Consider the following 24,582-nt stretch of genomic DNA (forward strand, 5'->3'; position numbering starts at 1 on the left):
CTATGGTCAATTCGTTATCTCCACTCCTTCCTTTCGCATGCAATCGGCGTCCCCCCCCCACCCCCTTCCTAGGGTAAGGAAGCCGATGCAGAAGCAGGCGAGGAAGCCGGGGATGATGAACTAGGGCGCAGGGGCAGCTCCAGCCGCACCCCGCCCCCGAGCGCTGTAAAGCCCCGGTGCAGACGGGAGGAGGAAGAGGGTGAGTACGAATCTTGCGGACGCTTCCTCCCCTCTCCCAGCCCAGCGCCCCGGGATGCAGCATCTCAGCCGCGAGCTGGACAAAGGGGAAGGGAGGGGTCCAGCCAGCTGGCGGGTGGCCCGATGTGCCCGGAGGGGACAGAGCCGGTGGGGCTAGGGGAGCTGCCCCGGGGCGCCCGCTGCTCGGAGAGCCCCGACCCGGGCAGGGGGTTGCTGCGCTGGGAAGGTGCCGGGCCTGGCACGGGCGCTGGGGTTGGGACACCGGAGCTCCCGGGATGGGGCTGGGCGCGCTCTGCCCGCAGCGTGCGGGGCCCGGGAGCGGAGCGTTGGCCTGTTTTAGTGGCGGGACGACACAGGGATAAAGCAACAATCTGTAGGGATCCAGCCACTGGTGCCCAGGAACTTGCGTGGCAAGGGTGCAGGGCTCCACCGTGGGGGTGCCACTCGGGCGATGCAGACCTGTGACAACTCTGGGGGCATCACTGTCATGCTGGTATTGTTTGGGGTTGGGGAGGAGGAGTGATTAGCGCAGGGGTCTGGAAAGCGTACAACGAAGGGATACCGTGTCACCGTGGGCGAGTCACCACCTATCTCCCAGCCTCCATTTCCCCATCTATAAAATGGGAATAATGCCCTGGCATTCTGAGGGTTAACTAGGAAGTGCTTGGGAATGTATAGTCCTCTGTAACTGGTCAGGACAATCAAGGGCCCTGGTCATGGAATCGTAGAAGTGTAGGACTGTAAGGGACCTCGAGAAATCCTCTAGTCCAGTCCCCTGCACTCAAGCCAGGATTACATAATAACTAGACCATTCCTGACAGGTGTTTGTCTAGCTTGTTCTTAAAACCCTCCAAGGATGGGGATTCCACAACCTCCCTAGGCAATTTATTCCAGTGTTTAACCCCCCTGACAGTTAGGAAGTTTTTCCTAATGTCCAACCTAAACCGCCCTTGCTGCAATTTAGGCCCATTGCTTCTTGTCCTATCCTCAGAGGTTAACAAAATACCAACGGCATGTGCTTGAATTAGGCATATGAGCAGATGAGTTAATACCATTCAAGTGCTTAATGTTAAATGTGTGAATAAGTATTTGCAAGCTCAGGGCCAAAGATTTCACTGTAAGTTGACTGCTGGAAGAGGGGGCGTGGAATCCCTTTGTTAAAATATATTCTCCGGTGTTTTATAGTCATGCCAAAGCATGACAACCTACAGCAGTGAATTGGGACAGCCCTGCAGTGTTTTCTTATAAAACAAGTAAATAAAGGTGGATTAAAGGCTTAAATACACCCAAACGATTTTTGAATTTGGATTGGGATGCGTTTCTGAGTTAATGCTGCAGAAATCTGCAGTCTCCTGACTCTCTGTGTCTCTGTAGCTTTGGGCACTGTCTTCCCATGCTGAGTTACCAGACATAACCAGTCACGTGTATAGTTTTGAAATTAATGAATCATTTCAGCACCTTCCCATGTAGCAGTGCAGGGGGGCCCCCTACTACATGGGCCAGCAGCGCTCTCTGTTTGGCCTGTGCAGGCAGACAGGAAGGGAGCAGAGGGGGCGGATGTGTGGCTTTCTGTCAGAGCAGGTCCTAAAGGGGAATGGGTCAGCAGCTGTGGAGCCTGGTGACCCTAGTTTGCCAGCCCTGTGGCTGTGAGTTGTGCTTCCCGGGATAATATTAGCAGTATGAGTATTCATTTGTAATGCAGCATTGCCCCAAGGCCCAGGGTGTTAGATGCTGTACACACACACACACACACACACACACTGCAGGCAAGTGTTTAGTTACCTTCCTGCCCACTGTGCATCCAGTGGTGGAATCTGCCCCAAGTTCCTTTGTGTGGGCTAAGGGCCTTGCCAAGAACATGTTTCCTTCGGGAGATATGTGCGCACTTCCTGAAACCGCGTCAGACTGTACAACACACCAATGGCAGTTTTATTGCTCCCACAGAAGAGGGTGAGCCGGCTTCTGTTCAGAGCTGCAGCTGCTAATCAGAGGGTCTCTCTGTCTCTCCTTCCCCTTCTGTGCTTCTGCGGATCCCCCCCATACCCCGTGATAGGTAATGGTTTCTAGCCGCCATGCTGGCCTTTCTCCTTAGTGCAGGGCCAGTGGCTGAATTTCCACCTCACCTTTTATTGAGGTGGGTGGGGAAGCCTCAACCGGGATTTGGTCTAGGGGAAAGGTGCTGAATGGGTTTGGTGGATGGGGAGGCAAGCGAGGGACATGCGATCCAGGAAGAACAGGAAACTCACCCGAAACCTTTAAGCAAAGTGGAGGAGCGGGAGGGGAAATGCACTCAAGGCAAAGGTCTGTTTTACTCGCCAATAAAGATAAGCTGCTTTGCCATCTCTGAGGTGCTGTTACGCCCACACATCACTGCGGCTTTAACCCTTCGTGAAAGTAAGGGCTGGGTGAGCTGGGAGGTGATTAATACCTCGGTAGCAAGTGAAGACTAAACACAGCTCCTAGCAAACCAAAATCCTGGAGATGCTGAATAGGCGGTGAGTTATATGTGCCCGTGGTGCCCGTGCTCCACCAATATTCAGGAACATGGGCCCGGCTCTACCAATGTTAGGCTTATAGTTAATCAGAGCCATCCTGTCCATAGGACGGACCAGGGCAACCGCCCCGGGCCCTGCGCTTTGGGGGGCCCCCTGCTTCAGGGGGACATGGGGTCCAGGACAGCCTGGGAGGTTAACAGGGGGCCTGGTGCCGGCAGCAGCGAGCGACCCAGCCCCAGCCCGCCCCCCTCTGCCCTGCCCCCATTCCACCCCTTCCCCCAAGTCCCTGCCCTGCCTCTTTCCGGCTTCCACTCCTGTCCCCCGAGTGACGCTGGGAGCCGGTGGGACGGAGCAGGCTGGAGCCGAGTCGCTTGCTGCTGCTGGTGCCAGGACCCCCACTAACCTTCCAGGCTGCCCTGTACCTCGCATCCCCCTGAAGTGTGGGGCCCCCCAAAGCGCGGGGCCCGGGGGGGGGTTGCCCCAGTCAGTCCTATGGATGGGACAGCTCTGCTTGGACCCGGTCTGGGCCCCACCAAAAATTATACAAACCTGGCGCCCATGGATGCTGGGGGAATTGTACTGTCAGGTGCCCCTCCTCCAACTCGTTCCTGGCCATACTCTTTGGGCCACAAGGTGTCTGAAGCCCTTGTTCCCAGGAGCCTAGGGACCTCTTGAAAACGTGGGTGGCAGGTCCTCCTCTACTCTTTCTCAGGGCCATAGGGATTGGTCCCCATTAGATTGGTCCAACTCCAGATTAGCTTGGAAGTGGTTAAACTTGGGAGGAGAGGAGGCTCTTCTGGTGCTTGGGACCCTGGCCAGCCTAAGATTTCTTTCAGATCTTAGTCCATCCCTCTTTGTTGCTGTTGGGGAAGATGCGTATTAGCAGCAGTTGGCTGTGGATTGTTGTTTCGAATGGGTGAGAGGCAGTTGGTAGTTCCCGATGAGTTCGAGGAATGTGACTTACACACCCCTGCATGACTTTATTGTGGTAGAGAAGAGATCTGTGTAAGAAATGTGATGTGATGGGAAAAGGCCAAAAAAAAAGAAAATAAACGGAAATTTTCCCTTCTTAGAAATGACAAGCAGAAGAGGAACCTGCCTGACAAAAGGGGCTCACTTCCTTATAAGTTTTGCAAAGGGTAAACATGAAAAATAAGAGTAAACAACTGCGTCATGAATGCAGAAATAGCATCAGTGCGGACAAGCTGAGACTAGGAATCTTTCAGATGCAGAAACCTGCTCTGCGCTAGAAGAATTCCCCCTTGCCAATGGTAGGTGTTGGGAATGAGTGCAGCTGGACTGGTATTAAACACAACTGAGCTGCAAGGGTGGACAAGCATGATGAGTGTTCAGGACTGGGCTAGAATCTATGGTTAAGACCTGCACCAAGCAAGCTGCAGGTGTTACCAGTGGTGGGTCACTCTTCGAATATGGCTAGATCCACCAACCAGCTCTGTGTTCTCCCCTACCCTTGCACCTGAACCAGAGTGACTCCAGCTCTGCTTTTCTATGATTCTATATGTAAAGTTAAACCAATCTGGAATGAGTGCAGCGGGTTGGGTGTCCATTGGGTTCGATTCATTGACTTCAATTGGCCTACACAGATTTGTACCAGCTGATGATCTGGTCCTTTGTTCTTTCCAAGTCCTGTTATTTTTATTACCACAGCGTCCCTAGGAAGCTGAGTCATGGATTAGAACCCCATTCTGCTAAGTGCGGTACAAACCCAGAACAAAAAGATGGTTGAGGAATTTCCCCTCCGTTTGTGTTCTTGTTTAAATATTAAACTTGGTTTTAAGACGCTCTGGTCATCACACAGGTGCCAAAGTGCTTTATAAACTCCAGGTAAAATTCCGCTCTCCGATCAAGCTATAGTATGATCATGTACTGAGTATTAATGGTGTGCTTTGTTCATAGAGGGAGAGCTGATCTCTGCTATATGGAGCAGGGAATTTAGAGCATATCTACATAGAATCATAGAATATCAGGGTTGGAAGGGACCTCAGGAGGTCATCTAGTCCAACCCCCTGCTCAAAGCAGGACCAATCCCCAGAAAGATTTTTGCCCCAGATCTCCAAATGGCCCCCTCAAGGATTGAACTCACAACCCTGGGTTTAGCAGGCCAATGCTCAAACCACTGAGCTATCCCTCCCCCCTTTTTTTTTTTTTTTTTTTTTTTTTTTTTCGTCCCTTGGGCTGCTCCCACAAGGCTCTGCTCTGCTAGCTGCTCCTCCAGCCGCTCCGCTCGCCCCTGCTAAGCTAAGTTAGCTTAGCAATATAGCTTCAGGCTCCCCCACTAGTTAACACAGCCTCAGTGATCTCAGCTCTTAAATAGCTTTAGCTCTTTTGTGATTTTAGCTCTTTTGTGATTTCAGCTCGTAGTTGGGGAGCCCCAGTGCTGGTGCACTAATGTCCCAGAGTAAATTCAGTTCAGCAGTCTGTAACTAGACTCCTAAGGGAATCAAAGTTAGCTCTGACATTCAACAGTGGAGAGAGGAGGAGGTGCAATTGGTGTTTCAGGCCCACAAAAGGGACCCACACCACCAGGTACCAATACCTGCCCCCAACCTCTCTGAGAACATGGGAAGTTATACTTGTGTAAGGTATGGTGTGAATTTACACCCCTATAGTTATATTGGCAAAACTCCCCATGGGGACAGTCTAATTCTGGAATAAGAGTGGCTTTTTCTGATTGAACTTATGTCGCTTTGGAAGCAGCTTAAACTATACTGGAAAAAGACATTTAATTACTCTGGAATTAGAGAGTCCACCTGGGGAGTTAGCAGTATAACTATAAAAACAACAAGGAGTCTGGTGGCACCTTAAAGACTAACAGATTTATTTGGGCATAAGCTTTTGTGAGTAAAAACCTCACTTCTTCGGATGCATAGAGTGAAAGTTACAGATGCAGGCATTATATACTGACACATGGAGAGCAGGGAGTTACTTCACAAGTGGAGAACCAGTGTTGACAGGGCCAATTCAATCAGGGTGGATGTAGTCCACTCCCAATAGTAGATGAGGAGGTGTCGATTCCAGGAGAGGAAAAGCTGCTTCTGTAATGAGCCAGCCACTCCCAGTCCCTATTCAAACCCAGATTAATGGTGTTGAATTTGCAAATGAATTTTAGTTCTGCTGTTTCTCTTTGAAGTCTGAAGTTTTTTTGTTCAATGATAATGACTTTTAAATCTGTAATAGAATGACCAGGGAGATTGAAGTGTTCACTTACTGGCTTATGTATGTTACCATTCCTGATGTCCGATTTGTGTCCATTTTTTCTTTTGCGGAGGGACTGTCCAGTTTGGCCAATGTACATGGCAGAGGGGCATTGCTGGCACATGATGGCATATATGACATTAGTGGATGTGCAGGTGAATGAGCCCTTGATGGTGTGGCTGATGTGGTTGGGTCCTCTGATGCTGTTGCCAGAGTAGATATGGGGACAGAGTAGTCAACGAGGTTTGCTACAGGGATAGGTTCCTGGGTTGGTGTTTCTGTGGAGTGGTGTGTAGTTACTATTGAGTATTTGCTTCAGGTTGGGGGGTTGTCTGTAAGCGAGGACTGGCCTGCCTCCCAAGGTCTGTGAGAGATAGGGATCATTTTCCAGGATAGGTTGTAGATCGTGGATAATGCGCTGGAGAGGTTTTAGCTGGGGGCTGTATGTGATGGCCAGTGGTGTTCTGTTATTGTCCTTGTTGGGCCTGTCCTGTAGTAGGTGATTTCTGGGTATCCGACTTGCTCTGTCAATCTGTTTCCTCACTTCCCCAGGTGGGTATTGTAGTTTTATAAATGCTTGATAAAGATCTTGTAGGTGTTTGTCTCTGTCTGAGGGGTTGGAGCAAATTCGGTTGTATCTTAGGGCTTGTTTTTACTCACGAAAGCTTATGCCCAAATAAATCTGTTAGTCTTTAAGGTGCCACCAGACTCCTTGTTGTTTTTGTAGATACAGACTAACACGGCTACCCCATGATACTTGACAGTATAACTATAGTGGTGTAATTATACTGGCCTAGTTTTACTGCTCAGTTTCTCATGTAGACAAGCCCTTACAATGTACGTCTCCCCATAGAATCATTGGACTGGAAGGGACCTCGAGAGGTCTTCTAGTCCAGTCCTCTGTACTCAAGGCAGGATTAAGTATTATCTAGACCATCCCTGACAATCTGCTCTTAAAAACCTCCAAGGATGGAGATTCCACAACCTCCCTAGGCAATTTATTCCAGTGCTTAACTACCCTGACAGTTAGGAAGTTTTTCCCATTCTGCAATTGGATCTAAACTGCTGGTACAGATCTCAAAACAATGCACAAAGGAGGTCAGTTTCATTATCACTTTTTACAGATGGGGAATCTCCGGCATGGAGAGGGGACATGACTTGCCCAAGGTGAATCTGTGGCTGAGTGTGGGATAGAACACAAGTCTCCTAGTTCTGTGCTTTGTCCAATGTACCTGGCCTCCTCCCTGCCTCTCTTGTGCATTAGATGTTTCATGTATCCTGTGATCTACGGAATCTTTAAACCAGTGAGACTCCGACTGAGGCAGCATGTGGTTCTTCAATGCGTCTCCTGCGGCTCTTTGCAGCACGTGATATTAAAACACTGAGTGATTTCATAATTAACCAATCAGGATGCTTTTATTATGTTATTAACCAGTTGCAGTTGATGAAATAATAATACTTGGTCAGTCATTTTGCAGTGAGAATTATATATAAACTATTTCCCCTGTCATACTGTTTAAATATGGATATATAGTACTATATATAGTACTATGTATCCATAATGAAACAATGACTTCACAGGACTGTGGCTCTTTTGGGTAACGTTGATTGCTAATTTGGCTCCTGAACCACTGATGTCCGAGTATCACTGCTTTAAACTGAGGCCCTTCAGAGGGTGCATGTTTCGGAGCAGCATCCAAGCAGCAACTAATGATGCACAAATCAATGGGAGGAATAGAAGAGGGTGTCCGTCGATACCAGCATGGTAGCATTGCCCTGACACTCAGCGCTTGCTCAGCAGCAGTCTGCCAAGGGGCAGGCACAAGCTGCAGCCTGGCTTGGGGTTTCCACTCACCAAGTCCGTCAGGGTGTGTCCCCCATTAGCACTAAGGGCAGGTCTACACTACAGAATTACTTCGGTATAACTACGTCGCTCGGGGATGTGAAACATCCACACCCCTTGAGTGATGCCGTTATCCCCACCTAAGCGGCAGCGTAGACAGTGCAGTGTCAGTGGCAGATCTTCTCCGCCCACACAGCTAGCGCCTCTCGCAGAGGTGGATTAACTACTCCAACGGCAGAGCTCTCTACCCTCGGCGTAGCACAGCTTCATTCAAGTGCTACAGCGACGCAGCTGCATGAATGCTGCGTTTTAAGTGTAGACCTGCCGTTTGGAGAGATGAAACAAGTTACCCTTTCAGGGAGCAGTGTTAGCTGAGACCCACGCAGGAAGTTCTTCTTCCTGCCCTTTTCCAGGAGGGGAAGGAGCAAGGCCTAGACTAGTGGCTCTCAACCTTTCCAGACTACTGTATCCCTTTCAGGAGTCTGATTTGTCTTGCATATCCCCAAGTTTCACCTCAATTAAAAACTACTCGCTTACAAAATCAGGCCTAAACATATAAAAGTGTCACAGCCACTAGTACTGAAACATTGCTGACTTTCTCATGTTTACCATATAATTATAAAATAAATGAATTGGAATATCAATATTGTACTTACATTTCAGTGTATAGCATATAGAGCAGGATAAACAACTCATTGCCTGTATGAAATTTTCCTTTGTACTGACTTCGCTAGGGCTTTTTATGTAGTCTGTTGTAAAACTAGGCAAATACCTGAGTGAGTTGATGTAGCCCCGGAAGACCTCTGAGTACCCCAAGGGTACCCTGGTTGGCAACTGCTGGTCTAGACTAGAGCCAGGGAGTTGGGACTGCTGGCTTCTGTTCCTCATTCTGCCAGACCCACTCTGTGACCTTGGGGAAATCACTTCCTGTCTCTGTGCCTAAGCTTCCCCATCTATAAAAGGGGGATAATGATGCTCACATGCCCTTCTGAAACACTTTGAGCACGGTATAAAAGCACCTTATAAACCTTTGTAGAACTGGCTGGGGCGTGAGGGAGGTAACTGAAGGTTTTCCTCACTCAGAAGATGGGGACTCTAGATTCGAAGGCAGCCTGCTTCATTTCCACCCAAGCCCAGAGCAGAAACCAGCAGGGGGAGGTTAGTCACTCAGGATTGCAGCCAGGAGGCAGAGGGTTAGGGATACTAGCCCTCGTGGGGGGGGCAGTGAGGCCAGCCCTCCTTCCATGCTGTACTCTGAACCCCAGCTCTAATCCTCCCATCCCCTACACAGCCTTTCCCTTTTCCCTTGCCCTCTTGAAGAAGTGCTGAAAGAGGAAGCCATGGGTCCAACTGAACCACCCTCACTGGGCACATTTGAAGTTGGGGGGAAAAAAGGGGATGGCATATAGGAAAGACCATCAGTCACCCGATAAAGTGGGCTGTAGCCCACGAAAGCTTATGCTCAAATAAATGTGTTAGTCTCTAAGGTGCCACAAGTGCTCCTGTTCTTTTTGCGGATACAGACTAACACGGCTGCTACTCTGAAACCAGTCACCCTACAGCAGTGGTTCCCAAACTGGGGTTCATGAAGTGTTACAGGGGGTTCTTGGGAAAAAATTCCCTAATGGCGGACAGAGCTGTCCATAGGGAACCCGGGCAGTACGGGGCCAGCAGCCTGGAGCCTCTGGATTTCCAAGAGCTAAGCAGATCTATCACACGGAGGGGATTTAAACTTCAAAACTCCTTATAAGAAATGGAAAGGGAGGTGGATATTTTTTGCTGTTTTTAAAATAAATAGGCAGCTAGTATTGTTTTTAAAATTATTATGAAGAACAAGCTTAAGCTTTGTTGTAACGTGCGTTGTTAGCCTGGACTGCTCAAGACCTGAATGCTTGTGTAGCAGGAACTCTTTGAGTTGGCTTCTTAAATACCTTTATGCTGTTTCACATCTGATACTCCTTGATGAAACATAGGAGCCTTGTCTTATAACAGGCTTATTCAAAGTGATACAAGCTACGAAAGTGAGATCTTGGAAGAGTGTTGCTGTTTTCATAATGTAATAAAAATACTGTCATGATGATAAATAATAATTGATAATAAATAGTGTGTAATAAGCATGTCATAAAGACACATTTTATATTTCCAAGATCACTGCTTTTTATCATTTATACTCAGGTAAAGGAGAAAATCCCTGGAAATATTCATTTTTAGGAGGGGATTCATGAGACTTGACATTTTAGTGAAAGGGGTTCACAAGTTGTTAAAGTTTGGGAACCACTGCCCTACAGGCACAGTCCAAACCTTCTGTTTGTTCCCAAGGCACCTAGCAAGGAGTACCTGTCAGCTGGCATTGTCTTCTGAGCATTGAGATGCAAATGAGCATTCAGCAATTTCCTAAGCCCTGTTGATAAGTAAGCTTTGCATCCCCTTAGGTCCCACCTCCCCCCACCATTGGCACCTTGTTGAGGTGAATGATGGATTGTATTTCACACCTCTGTTGTTGGACTTCTGCCTCTGGAGACAATATTCTGTAAGGCTTGGAAAACAGGGTCATAGCCCTGGACTGGCTATGCACAGCATCTAATTGTGGCAGTGCATCGTTATCCAACCTGTTTAAGGGCACCCACCAAAACTAAGTAACTTAATTTTACATGGCTAACCAATACCAGACAGAAATAACCAATATAATATTCATTATTAATTGAGGTACAGTACAACTTACACTAGGCCACACTGCCTTCCCAAATGTTGATGTTCAGCTATTATATGCCTCAAATATCAGGGGGTAGCTGTGTTAGTTTGTATCCACAAAAACAACGAGGAGTCCGGTGGCACCTTAAAGATGCCTCGGTAGCTCCATTGAAGACACTGCAACCTTGATTTACAGCCACTGAGAATCTGACCCAGGAGTGTGTACTAGTGCTGTAGTTCACAGACTTTATTGTTCACATGACACCTTCCTGAAGAACTGATGTTTGAAGTCCCACCTGCACATTAATCCTTTTTGTGTCCTCTTGGTTTAGGTCTTAATAGGGTTAATTAAGATATTTAGAGACACTTAGTCAAATAAGTTTTGTATGTGGCTGGTGAAGATCTGCCTGGGGGAATTAGAAGAGAAGGCAGTTTGGCTAGGGGAGTCCCTTTGGGAGGGTTAGAGGACGTGAGGTTTAGAGCACGTTGGGAGTATTTCACCGAAACGCTGTGATGTTTTCTAACAAAAATGTGTCAAAAACCCAAGACTTGTCACAGCAACGTAGAAGTTTCTAGGTCCAGGAAGGAATTTCTGATAAAATTAGGGAGCGGGGGTGGGAGGAGGATGGAGGGGGGAATCACAAACTTGAACTAGGATTGCCCATGGCCCAGTGAGTGCCCTAACCACTATGCTGTTGGCTGTTTTAGGGCGGGTGAGTCACTTTTATTTATTTACTGTAGTTATTATTTTGCAAACAAGTTCAGTTTGGAGGAAAGTTTTGAAATCCTGGAAAGATGGAAAAAACACTTCCTGCCCAGGTCTAATGAGGTGTGTGTGTAACTCTGTTATTCTCCAACAGTGTGTAAGTGTAAATGGGCAAGGAAGGCTTAGGCCATGGCTACACTACGAGGCTTTTAGCGACATGGCTGTGCCACTAAAAGGTACGCGGTGTAGCTGCTGTTTTCGCTTTTTGTCGGTAAAACTTTTGTCGTTCCAGGTGGGATGGTTTTTTAAATACCCCTGAATGACAAAAGTTTTGCCATCGAAGTGCCAGTGTAGACAAAGCCTCAGAGGGGAGCTAGGGAGGTGGGTGAATGTTGGGAAGGCTCCCAGTTCCCTGCCCAGGGAGCTTTGCCAGTCCCACTAAACACCCTGGCCTCGTAGAAGAATCTTTCTGACAGGCCTTCTGCAGTGGACTCACAACTCTTTCCTCTTGGTTAAGGAATCCCACAACCTGCCTCCTTGGGGTGGGCTGTGAATCAGGCAGGCTTCCCCAGCCCACTAGTCTCTAGTGGTTCTAGTTCCCAGCTCAGGGAGCCTCTCTCCTGACCTGATGCTCCCCTGTAATTCTCTTCTTCAGTCTGTCTGCCTCTCTCCTCCTGGGGGTCATCTGACACCTGGGTTTTATCATATTAAGGAGGTAGACACCTGATCAACACCTTTTTCCTCCCCCCCCCCCCCGCTTTCTCAGTTAGTCTGCCGCTCCCCTGAATATCTTGCCTAAAAGGGGCCATGTCATGGAACAGGCCTCTGTCCCAGTACCGCTTCCAGGGACTGACAACCCTGATACAATGTACCACTTCCAACAAGCTCATGTGCCACCAGTGGTACATGAACCACAGTTTGGAAACCCCTGCACTGAGCAGGCGACTAGGAACTAGCTGTGTTTTCTTCCCAGCCCTGAAATCGACTCGTCACACAAGTTCAGGCAAGCCCTCTCCGTGACTCAGTTTCCCCCACTGCAAAAGCTGAGTGAATACCTGCCTGGCAGGCAGGTTCATAAAGTGTTGATAAAGAACTGTATACATGCTAAGCATTGTGGTTAGAGATTTGCACTAGATATAAAATTTGGGCCTGGGTTTAGGATGACTGGGCAGTCAGGGATTTGGGTTCTAATGAATTTTTAATCATAGTTATTTTTTTAAGGGCATCTATGAGATGACGAACAGGAGGAAATAGTAGCTCCGGAATAAAGAGAAATGGGGAACTAATAAGACCCAGGATAGGCATACTGTTTGGGTGCACTTGAGAGGCGAAAACAGCTCAAACCTCTCCTGGGGATACAATGGCCATCGCTACACTAGGACACTGAACCAGTTCAGTGCATCCCAGCTGGTTGTGCAGAACCATTTTAAGAGCTTGCTCTGCATCTGTGCTCGCACCGCTCTAAATCGTCACGGTTGCAGTGCCTTCTGGGAAACTGTCTCTCCAGTTTCTGCGGCACAGCTCCCCAAAAGCAATGCATTGCAGCAGATTTTGAAAGGTCACCAGTGCGCTAGACGTAGGACTGTTGGAACCAGTTGTGGTACGACACTAGTGACCTCCATCCGCGCTGGGACTAAATGGTACAGACTGGAATGGTAACTAGCCTTGCTGAAGGCAAGTTCGGTCCAGACGGTATCGGGTGAACATGCAGCCTGTGGAGGAGCACCTTTGTGTGTGGTCGTGAGGTGCTTCACCAGAGTGCTAGGGGGATCTCATTGTCCTGAGCATGATAAAGACTCGTGGCATGGGAGTGATCCTGTAGATGGAGGAGGAGCCTGAGGATGTGTTGGAGGGAACTAATGCTATCCAGCCAGAGAGATCGAGGAACCTTGGTGTGGGTGGGGATTTGAGAGTGGGATAGGGAGGGGAGGAGCCAGGAGGCTGTCAGATGTGCAGAGATAAAGGAAGGCGGGAGGCAAAGTGCTAAGAGGAGAAACTCTAAAGAAGAATTATCTTGGGGCCTAAGACTGTCCCTGGAGGTGTGTAAGGATCCAAGGCCACAGAACAGACCTTGAGTCTCCAGTTGTCTCCTCTGGCATCACCAGACTGGTCACAGCTTGCAGCTCCCCAGAGCCCTTCCCTGAGCAATCTGGTTCAGCGCCTTGTTCACCCTGCCTTCCCTTGTTTCTCCCTCTGCAGGGTAAAGCTGATCCCCTCTCCCCAAGCTCCCCTCCACCATGGCCTCTGGGAACAGCAGCGACCCACCAGACCATCATCGGCACAGGGCCAGAGAGGGACGTAGATCGCTGAGGCTCAATTCAGGTAACAAGGTCTCTATTACGAACTGGGGTTTAATGTGTCTCTTTTAAATTCCTTTCTGTTTTGATTACAATTCTTGTATCCTGTCAGGTTCCTTTAAAAAGGGGAGGGGGAGAAGTACATGGGCCGGTCAAGGTTTAATCTCTGGGGACTTGGTTTCAAGTCTGTGGCAACACCAGCCAAGTCTTTGCTCAGGAGATGCTCGGCACTGAGTTAGTATCTAGTGGTGCAGATCAGGACTGAGGTGCACTGGTGGAGCGTGTGTGTCTCTGTCTGCCTGTTGCCTGCCCAGTTTGGAATACCAGAGAGCTGCAGGACAGAAGTGAGATGCACCGGCCAAGCAGTGTATGTGTGTATGGGGGAGGGAGTCCAGGACTGGAATAGCAAAGGGAGCTGCAGCAGGTCAGGACTGAAGTGTGTTGGTGGAGTTTGGGGGGGCGGGGAGGGGGCAGGGCTGCAATAGCGGTGGGATGCAGAGGATTGAGGTGCAATGGCAGAGTGATGGGTGGGAAGCTTGCACAGCACTTGCCTAGCTTCATTGCCATTATCTCCTCCCATCCATATAGGCAAATGTACTCCATGTTAAAGAGACCCGAGCCAGGCCAGGCAATGCTTAATGGCAGCGCAGTTGAGTTGAGGCTGAGAACGTCAGCTGTTGGGTAATGATGACTTTCCAAAATGTGGCTTGGCAATATCCGCATTGGCAAATTTATGGGGCAAAACATTGAAAATGTTCTGAGAACAGAGACCAAAACAAATCGAAAGGATCTGCTCCTCATTTCTGTCCCAAATGGACAGAATTCCTCTGCGCTGCCACCTTTTAAGCATGGGTGACGCTTTAACCTGTTTTACAGGTAGACTTGTACATGAGCATGAGTCACTGCAGCTCTGTCAATAACGCCACTTCAGTAACTACACCTAACTGTCTATGCAGTTCACATCCAGCTCAGAGCTGTTTCACTGTCATGATTATATTATTATTTGCATTGCGGTAGCATCTGGAGGCCCAGCTAGGTTCAGAACCCCTTTGTTCTGTGTGCTGGACAAATGCATAACAAGACAGTCCCTGCCTTATCGAAGCTTGTAAGGTATTAAAATAAAATAAAATAAAATCAGGGCAGTCCTTATGCAGAGCACGCATTGGAGCTAGTGGGATTTTGCTTGAATAACAATTGTAGAATCAGGCTGTAAACTATAACCACATGTGTTATATACACACACCCACACGCAATCTGAGTGGGATTCAGTGTTGGCTTCGCTCTGCTCCCAGTGAAGTCAAGAGGAAGCTCTGTCTCTATGTACATCCAGATATAACTTAGTGTTTGAAGTTAACCTAAGTTCCCGTCTCAGGCAAAAACTGCATTGACGTCAATGGAAATGGAGCAATGTGTCTCCCTCAGAGACATGCTGTGGGGTTGCTGGGTGAATGAAAGCTTTAGCGACTGGTTTGATTTCATTTTCTGGGTTCTGATTTTCCCTCATGGTTCTTTGTCCATTTTTCTTTTGCTGTTGGTAGGGAGCTAAGAGATTTATCTGCTGCTCAGGAAAAAACAAGTTCTCCCCCCAGAGGATCATTCTGAATTATTCCTGCACTACCAAATGTCTCTTAGGGGATGAACAGGGCTCCACCATCTTTGCCTATCCTGGGTTGCTCCTGGCATGTCCCCTATGTTGTTAAAGCATCACTGGTTCCTTAAAAAAGGCAAAAGAACTGAATTTGCTACACAAGAGGAACAAGCTAGGAAATATGGAAAGGATCCTGTGTAAATGGGAGCAAGATATTGTACCCGGAAGAAGGATGGTCCAGTGGTTAGAGCATTAACCTAGGAGTCCAGAGACCTAGGATTGATTGCCTGCCCTGCCTAGACTTTGGAAAAGTATCTTAGTCCCTCTGTGTCACAATAGGGTAATAGCTAACACAATAGCACTTGCCTACCTCAGGGGGTTGTTGCTAGGATAAATATAGTAAAAACTGTGAGGTGCCCAGATATTATGGTAATAGTGGCTTAGACAGATGAACTAGCACTCTGAGAATTAGCACTAGGTTCTGTTGTGTCCTTGGGAGGATTATATGTGCACTCTTTCCTCTCTTTTCTTTCAATTCCCCTAAGGAAATGATTGAAGAAAACATTGTTTGTATAGTATTATTTAGCACCTATATGGAAAACTCCTATCTGGAGTTCTCAAAGCACTTTACCAAGGAAGGTAAGTATCATTATCAGCTATGCAATTTGCTGGACCCCATCTAAACAAAGTGGGAATTGTTTGTTCTCAAACTGTCTAAAGTTCCTAATTTATGTCTGTCTATTTTAATACTAGCTCAGTAATATACATGTAATAATGATTGCAGGATCGGGTCCTTCATTTATATACTTTTTAAGTCTTGGCAATAGGACCTTGCACTGAATATGAAATGATCTGTATAAATAGTTGTTATCGTGGCATTGTTGTCAGACTTGCAATGACTCAGTGACTTCCCCATTTACAAGGCCACCTGCAGAAAGGTTAAAAAGAGATGATGACCTTGTGTTCAAATCAGGGTTAATATTCTCCTGAATTCTATAGGCTTGGGACCAAAACCCAAACAGGATTTTCTATCTGTTTCCTCCAGCCCTGCAAATCAGATTGCTGACACACAAAATAGGGATGTTCTGTAGGATTTTCCCACCAAGTTATATTTATACTCCATAGATATAACCAGTGGGAAGTCAAATGAAATAAGGAATATACCCTAAATGAATCAATTCAATTGATGCACCATCAGGCAGCAGTGTGGAAGATCAAAGCTCCGATCTTGACTCAAAGGGCTTCTGCAGTCCCATGGCTAAGGTATCACCTTAGATTTTGGGGATGGGAGCACCACAGCAGCCCATAGTATGCAAGTGGTGCAGCAATCTGTATCAATAGTTAAGGTCTGGGGAGGCACTGGTGTCTAGGGGCTAAAACAGGAAACCAGGACGCTGCCAAATCCGTGTGGGGCCCTGAGCAAGTCACAGCTCTGTGCAAGGGGTGGCTTTTCCCCTTGACCAGAGGCTGTTTGTCAAATCCGCATTTAAATGTACCCAGGGAGCCTTTGACATTAGCACCTCGTTAGATCAATAGGGGCTAGAGATGGCTTTTCTGTAGATACAGCTATAACTTAGCTAGAGGGAGCCTGAGTGACTAGGTCATGAACATTACTATTAATCATGTTTATTATGCTAGTGCCTAAGGGACAGCCAAGAATGGGGGTGGGGGAAGGGCATTGTGCTAGGAGCTCTAGAAACAGAGTAGCAGACGGTTCTGAGCGGTTTACAGTCTAAGCAGACACAACAGACAGGTGGGCGAACGGGCAGAACACACAAGCAGAGCGAACCATGTGATGGCAGCAAATTGCATGTTAATTCCATTGGAGGAGGGGATACTTAGGAGGAGATCAGCTAAATGGAAGGAAAAGGAAGGGAAAGGGGTGAAGAGGATCGGGCAGGGGAAAAGAGGGTAAGAGGGGCAGGTGTGGTGTGAAGCTAAGGGGGAGGGAGCAGGTTGGAGCGAGCAGCACAGGGCAGAGAAAGTCAAGTCTAAACTATAGACTGTTCCCCGATTCACAGGACTGGCCCCACCATGGAAGGAGGTGGGAATTTTTTTAATGAAAGCTGTTGGCTCCTATAGAAAGCAATGGAAAATCCAGGAAGAGGCCAGGCTGGCTAGGTCTGTTCCTATCTGGTCATTTTTGTGACTGTGAGACAGGCTGATCCATAACAGCTTGCACTGCTTGTGACTGCCGGGTGGGACACAGGGTTTGGGAATGAACCAGTCACCTTGCAAAGGCGGAAATGCCAGCCAATGGTCAGTATAATCTAACCGTTTTGCCTCAGAGGTCGGAATGATTGATCAGAAATCCAATCCGCCATAGATCCACCTGGAAGCATTGTGTTGTGGGTACAGCACAGGGCTGAGAGTTAGGACTTCTGGGTTCTGGCCATGGCTTTGCTACCAAATTGCTGTATGGACTTGGGCAAATCACCTGACCTCTTTGTGTGTCAGTTTTTTCATCTGTAAAATGAAGGTAATATGCAAACCATTGGGAGAGGTGAGGCATAACTCATTAATGTCTATAACACCCTTTGGGATCCTTGGATGGAAGGGGCTATTCTTATCTAGTCTGGCATCCTACCTCCAGGAATAGCCAAGACCTGATGCTTCAGATGTGGTGGTTGAAGCCTACCCATACCTGGGTCTAGAAAGACCATTTACAAGTGGTTGGAAAATACCCCCAATACCCATCCTTCACGTGACCATGCTGTGGAAACCAGTTTCAGGGTGATGATCCTGCTTATGCATAAGGCTAAGATTTAGTCATGGTATTTTTAATAAAAGTCATGGACAAGCCGTGGGCTATAAACAAAAATTCACGGCCTGTGACCTGTCCATGACTTTTACTATAAATATCCCTGACTAAATCTTAGCTGCTCAGCGGGATCCCGGGGACCAACAGCTGGCCCCTGCTCTGGTGGCGGGTGCTGACTACCCCTGGCCTCCCGTTGCTCCAAGGCCCCCAGAGACCACTGCTCAGGCAGCCTCCAGGACCACTCAGGGTGGCTGGCCCCGGGACGGCCCTGGGGTCAGCCACACTGGCTGCTGCAGCAGTCATGGATGTCCCGGAAAGTCATGGAATCCGTGACTTCTGTGACAGTCTCGCAGCCTTATTTATGAGCCATCTGATGGTCCCTTCTTTTTCTTAGCCTGCGAAGGATAGCAAAATAGGTCTGGAGTGGATGGAGGTCTGTTGCTGGGCAAAGGAGAGAGATCTGGCCAAGGTGTCAGCACTGTGGAGCTAGCTATCCCTTCCCTCCCTCCCCCAGCTCTCTGAGGCACAAGCAAGCAAGTTATTTCTGTCCTGTCAATAGGGGAAGCAGCATGTCCCGGCAAGATTTACGGGGCCCATCTACTACTGTGCGGTAATACAACCAATTTCCCCCTCCCCCAGGCCGTGCACCCTACGCTACGTCCAAGCGCTCTGCAGCAATATTAATGCATGTTGTTTCCTGTGTCGGTTTGTTCTGCGGTGAACTCACTGGCAGAGGCAAATGAGTAAACACTTAGCACCTACCTCAGCGCAAGGGGAAGTGACCTGCCTGAGTCAGAGGCCGCGTGGGGACTGAAAAATATCCACCCAAAACCGAAATCAAATGTTGAGCGGAGCAAGTTGAGCCTTCAGGCTGCCGCCCCAGCGCTTTGCTTACTCCTTGCTGTGAAGTTCTGTGCCAGCCTGACAGCTCTGGAGAAGGTTGACCTCCAGTCATCCCTTATGCAAGATTGTCCCGCATTGCCATGCCAGCATGACTTTGGCCTGGAGGAATCTCCTCTAGGGTGAGAAGATGGATCAGTCCCCATGGCTCATTCAATCCCTGGCCTCTGCTGAGATTGCCCCTGATCAGGACTCAGCTAGTCCCCCTGGTGGGTGGTGGGTTTTATGATGGGGACGCTTGTCCACTGGGAACTGAACTGAGACCCACCAAATTCATTTCACACAGACCATCGCACATCTGTCATTTGGCAGCTATTTTAAATTACTGTTGATGTGGGCTAGAGTCAATCTTTCACCTCCACATTACATTTCCAGCCCCTTGAGCTATCTAGTTCCCTTGGTGTTGTGCAGATTTCTAAAAAGCGGAGTTTGCAAACCACAGCAATGGTTTTAAGATATCAAGACGCAGCAAATATTGTCCAAACTTCTGCTGCCCCACCAAGGGAGAGCCAGCATACAGGGGAAACTTCCCCTTGTGGCAAAGACAATTTGGCAATCGCTCACTAACATAGCTAGGCCAGAAGAGACTGTTCCATCCAGTACATTGGAAGGGAAACGCCTTCCACTGTATAGCTGCCAGACTCTTACTCGGTACGCCCTGAGATGTATTTGGCATGATGTCGAATGAAACTGCTGGCCCACTTCTGATTTCGCTTAAACCAGGGTTATTAATAATAAAGCATAGCACTTTTCATCAGTAGCTCTCAGAGCATGTTACAAAGGAAGTCAGCATCATTGTCCCCAATTTAAAGATGGGGAAACTGAGGCATGGAGCGCTGGGGTGACTTTCCCAGGCTACTGGCAGACTTGAGAATCAAACCAAGCTTTCCTGAGTCCTAGTCCTGACTGTATTGCATCCATGTATCCATTGTCAGGGGGAGGTAAGCTGCAGCAGGTACAATTTGGTCTGTAGCCGCTCTCTGATAACAGCCTTTGTATAAACAAATGCACCTTTTAGTGCATTAGGGCTGTTCTTGACTGATGTCTCCCATTTGAAAAGACACCCTCGGGTTAGGTCATTCATTATCACTATTTAAATGCTGATGGCGTTCTTGGGGCCATACCAGATGAGGTCATTGCCCTGAGGCGTTTACAATCTAAGGCTTTGTCTACACTAGCACTTTTGTCCGTCAGGGGTGTGAAAAAACCACACACACCCCCGGCCGACATAAGTTTCACCGACAAAAGCGCCGGTGTGGACAGCGTTGTGTGGACAAGAGGCTCACCCGCCACTCGTTGGGGGGGGGTTTAATTATGCCATTGGGAGAGCCCTCTCCTGCCGGCACAGAGCAGCTACATGGGAGACCTTACAGTGGCGCAGCTGCAGCAGTACAGCTGTGCCACTGTCTGGTCTGTCGTGTAGACATAGCCTAAAAGACAATGGGGTCGATTCTTCCTCGCAGAGCATCTGTTTTGCACCACTCTGCAGGCAGACTGTAGCCTTGAAGCTACCCAGAGGATCACCCCAGTGCAAGGTGGGGGGTGTAGAACTAGCGTAGGGGCTTTTATGATTCTCCCTCTCCCCACTGCTGGCCTAGCAGAGAAAAGGGGGCTTGGCTACAGGGAAAGGGATGTGGCCAAGATGCCCCCACACCACATTGATCCCTGGCTGCAGTTTGATCCATAGGTAGCCAGCTAAAGTAAAGCAGACTGCACTATTCCCCGTCTAGTGCAGAGCCAAAGGGGAGCTGAGTTTTAAGCCACCTTTGCACAATCCCCGTCAAAGCAGCACGCTGTGCAGAGCAACTGCATGCCAAGAATCTGACTCAGAATGTACTGGGAGCTGGTCATGACTTGGCATATCTTTTTTTTTTGTTTTTTGTTTTTTTTTTTAAAGGGTGGAGGAGATTTCTCAATTATAGACCTGATGGTGTTACATTGATGTTGGGTAGCATTTGAAAAATATATATTTCAAAAAGATTATTATTTATACTGTTGGATCATCTAGGACCCCAGTCCTGGACCAGGACCCCCTTGTGCTAGGAGCTGTACAAACACAGAACAAAAAGACGGGCCCTGTCCCAGAATACTTCTGTCCCTGTGTTACTAGTAATAACATCTGGGGTTATTAAAACAGAAAGTGTTTTTCTTTTTTTTTAGCCTATCTCCTCTTTGTTTGTCATGCTGTTTATTTACTCTTCTGTGTTTCATTGAAACTGTGAGTCAGTCAGTTTCGTTTTCTGGTTCCCCTTTGGCCAGCACTACACCCTTGCCTTCCGTGTTGCCACAGTCCGGGAATTGTTTACATCCAAATAAATCTGTTCTCGCTGAATCAAAAACAACCCCAGAAAGTATCGGCGAGGAGGGGTTGGGGGGTGTTTGTCATCCCTTCCCCTCCCCCCATCCCTTTATTTACACAACCTACATTTTATGTAACCTCACAGTCTCTCTGACTCACTGTCTGCTTCCATCTATCCATTGGTCAATTACCCAGTTATCTATTTCCAAACCATAATTGTGTTATTGGAGTGATCTTGGGCGTCATTTCTCAGACTTGCTAAGGACCCACAAATCCGCCTGAAGTCAATGGGAACTGCAAGTGCTTGGCACCTCTGAAACTCATATGAATGGCCCATGCCCAGACCTGAGTTTAAATGTATATGGGCCCCGTACTCCACTGCTTTGCACCTTGTGTCGGCATTTAGACTCTGATCCTACAAATGCTTATGCACGTACTTTATATTTAAGCAGGTGAATAGTCTTAATTAAGCCAATACCTTTGTCTTCACTAGGCAAAAAGGTGTGCTGTTTAACATGTTTAACCATAGTGTAGACAAGGCAATTTGTAACTTAACACAAATTAGCTGGTTGGGGTCAACCATAGGGACCCTGATCTATGTAATACTGGGCATTATAAGGTGTCTGTTACCATTGGTTCTTAAGAGCTGCCGTGCTTAGCTGGGGACTCCCTACATGAGGACATTCTGATTCTGGAATAGCTGTTATGGTAAATTTCCAAATGGAGACAAGCCCTAACATGGGCCTTGTGTCCGCTAGATTTTTCCTTCCAGCGTGGGAGCCACCAGTGTCGAGAGTGCCTGTCTGCACCACGATAGCAACAGTGGGGAAACTCTACGCCAACCTTTGTTGTGTGGATCCAGCCACCTTTACCCTGCTGGCTCACTTCCTGAGCGTGTGTGGGAGCCTGCTTTGTTTTTATCTCGCACAGTCAGCCAGGTGACATTACTGCTCTGCATGGTATGCGTTGAGCCCAGAATACCTGGCGTTCCAAGCCGAGAGCTGTTTACAATCCTGACTCTGGGGAAGAAGCGGCTGTGTCCAGAAAAAATCGCAGGCTTATCCAAAACACCCTCTGCCCCCTATCTCCAGCTGAGCCTCAGACCCATCCTGCCGTGCTTGTGACTTATCTCTCCTGTCTTTGTTATCAAAGCAGAGGGTTTGGACACCGGCTGGTGCAGAGCAGGGGTGGGGATGTCTGGAAGGACGAGCAGCAGCCTTTCTGCAGGGCAGCTCGGCTTCAGATGCATCCCCTGGGTTTCACCGAGGTTTCTGTTTTGCAGCAGCACAGTTCTCTCGGGCTTTGGGAGTCAAGGGACTGGCCTGAAGTCACTCTATAATTCACCTCCGTGCAGAGGGATCCGAACAAGGCCTGTGCCTGGCTCGAGTGCTCCAGAGAGACATTTCAGCCATGAAAAGGAAACATTATTTGCCCCTGGTTTGATGCTAGGAATGCTGCTGAAGCCACATGGTGTGAGTGTGTGTGTGGAATTTAGTGGTTAAAGCATCTGAAGCAATGCTGTGTGAGAGCACGGCTTTCTTCCGGTTATCGTCACCAGGTCACGCAAAGGACACAGAAACCCAGATGGCATTTGTGGCTGCCAGACAAACTGATGTAAGTGAGCTCAGACAGCAAGTGATCAAATAAGAAGGGACGGCACGAAAATGGCTTAGGCAAGCCTTCCTTGTCCACACTCACCCAGTGGATCTATACAACTGCACAAGAATCTTTGCAGGGAAAGCGGTGGCAGCCCCATCGCTTGGGCTATTTATATAAGGTTACCATACGTCCGGTTTTTCCCGGACATGTCCGGCTTTTTGGTAATCAAACCCCCGTCCGGGGGGAATTGCCAAAAAGCTGAACATGTCCAGGAAAAATACCGGCCGGGCACTTCCCCTCCCAGGCTCCAGCTGCTCTGCTCCTCCCCTGACTCTTTGGCTCTGTTTAAGAGCCAAGCTGCCCAAGCGCTCCGGCTTCGGGCAGCCCCCTTGCCTCCGGACCCCAAGCCGCCGGCCGGGCACTTCCCCTCCCGGGCTCCAGCTGCTCTGCTCCGGCGGCGCAGGGTCCGGAGGCAAGGGGGCTGCCCGAAGCCAGTAGTGCTCGGGCAGCTTGGCTCTTAAACAGAGCTGAAGTCTGAGTCCGGGGAGGAGCAAAGCAGCTGGAGCCGGGGAGGAGAAGTGCCCGGCCGGGGGCGCAGGGTCTGGAGGCATGGGGGCTGTCCGAAGCCCGAGCGCTACCGGCTTCACAGTTTGCAGGGCAGTCTCCAGACCCTGCGCACCCGGCTGGGCGCTTTCCCTCCCGGGCTCCAGCTGCGCTGGGGACGCGCCGGCCGGGGGCACAGGGTCTGGAGGCTGCCCGGCAAACCGTGAAGCCGGTAGCGCTCGGGCAGCCCTTTTCGCGTGGCTGGGAGGGAGGAGGGGGAGTTAGGGTGGGGACTTTGGGGAAGGGGCGGGGAATGGGCGGAGTTGGGGAGGGGGAGGGGCGGAGCTGGGGCAGGGCCGGGGGTGGGAAAGGGGCGGGGCCAGAGCCCGTGGAGTGTCCTCTTTTTTTTTTATTTTTTAAATATGGTAACCCTAATTTATAACTAGACCAGACGTATTGTTAGGAAATACCCTGTAGGGAACAATCCTGCAGTGGCTGCAGAGAGATGCCGGGCTGGGTTGATGGGTTGGCTCCCACTTGCCAGACATTTATAGCAGTCTATGATTCCAGTAACAATTCACATTGAGACATTCACACTTACAAACAACAAGGCATATACATGGGCAGTATGGCCAACCTCAAGTGTTCAAAAATTATTATTGGCATTGGAGTCTCAGTCCTGGACCAGGACCCGATTGTGATAGGCCCTTGCCCTCCAAAAAAAAATCTCAGAATGAGATTTTTAAAACTAATCAATATTGAATTCTTTTCATTTGCCTCCCGGTGATTGAACTTGGCACATCTCACCTAATCGATTCCCTGCCATTGCATTGGGCTCCTGTATCGATGCACCTCAGTCTTTCCTGTTCTCTGCTGGTGGCACATAATGGTTTAGACTTCAGAGGACTGAAATGTTTTAATTTAACTCATTATTGGGGCTCTTTACAGCAGTACCTGGGTGAAATGCAATGGCCTGTGATATGCAGGAGGTCAGGCTAGGCGATCTAATGGTCCTTTCTGACCGTAAGCCATATGAAGAGAAGGATTAATGCCCTTGTAGGAGGCACTGGTAAGACCTCGTCTGGAATCCTGTATACAGTTCGGGTACAAGAAAGATGAATTCAAACCGGAACAGGTGCAAAGAAGAGCTACTAGGATGATCAGGGGAATGGAAGGCCTAGCTTATGAGAGGAGACTGGAAGAACTTGGCTTGCTTAATGTAACAATAAGGCCGATGGTGCTAGGATTACTCTCTATAAATACCAGGGAGGGTGCAGTTATTTAAGCGGAAGGACGTTTTTGGGACAAGAACAAATGGACATTAAACGGGCCATGAGCAAACTGAGGCTGGGAATTAGAAGAAGGTTTCTAACCATCAGAGGGGTGAGGTTCTTGGACAGGCTTCCACTAGGAGTTAGTGGGGAGGGGAAAGGAGGAAGGGCCAAG

The 24,582-nt window shown here is 48.7% G+C and overlaps 1 protein-coding gene across 2 annotated transcripts in view; it reads left to right on the plus strand.

The window, feature by feature from the left end:
- Nucleotides 1-60: 60 nt before the first annotated feature.
- The window catches only part of BAK1 (BCL2 antagonist/killer 1), a 35,809-nt gene continuing 11,287 nt past the window's right edge, over nucleotides 61-24,582 (plus strand). For both annotated transcript variants that reach the window (XM_054028605.1, XM_054028606.1), the window contains exons 1-2: nucleotides 61-199; nucleotides 13,349-13,471. In XM_054028605.1, the coding sequence (XP_053884580.1) occupies nucleotides 13,387-13,471 (85 nt within the window). In that variant the 5' untranslated portion in view covers nucleotides 61-199; nucleotides 13,349-13,386. The remainder of the gene's footprint in view (nucleotides 200-13,348; nucleotides 13,472-24,582) is intronic.

The sequence above is a fragment of the Malaclemys terrapin genome, chromosome 4, assembly GCF_027887155.1.
Source record: "Malaclemys terrapin pileata isolate rMalTer1 chromosome 4, rMalTer1.hap1, whole genome shotgun sequence".
Classification (NCBI taxonomy): Eukaryota; Metazoa; Chordata; order Testudines; family Emydidae; genus Malaclemys; species Malaclemys terrapin.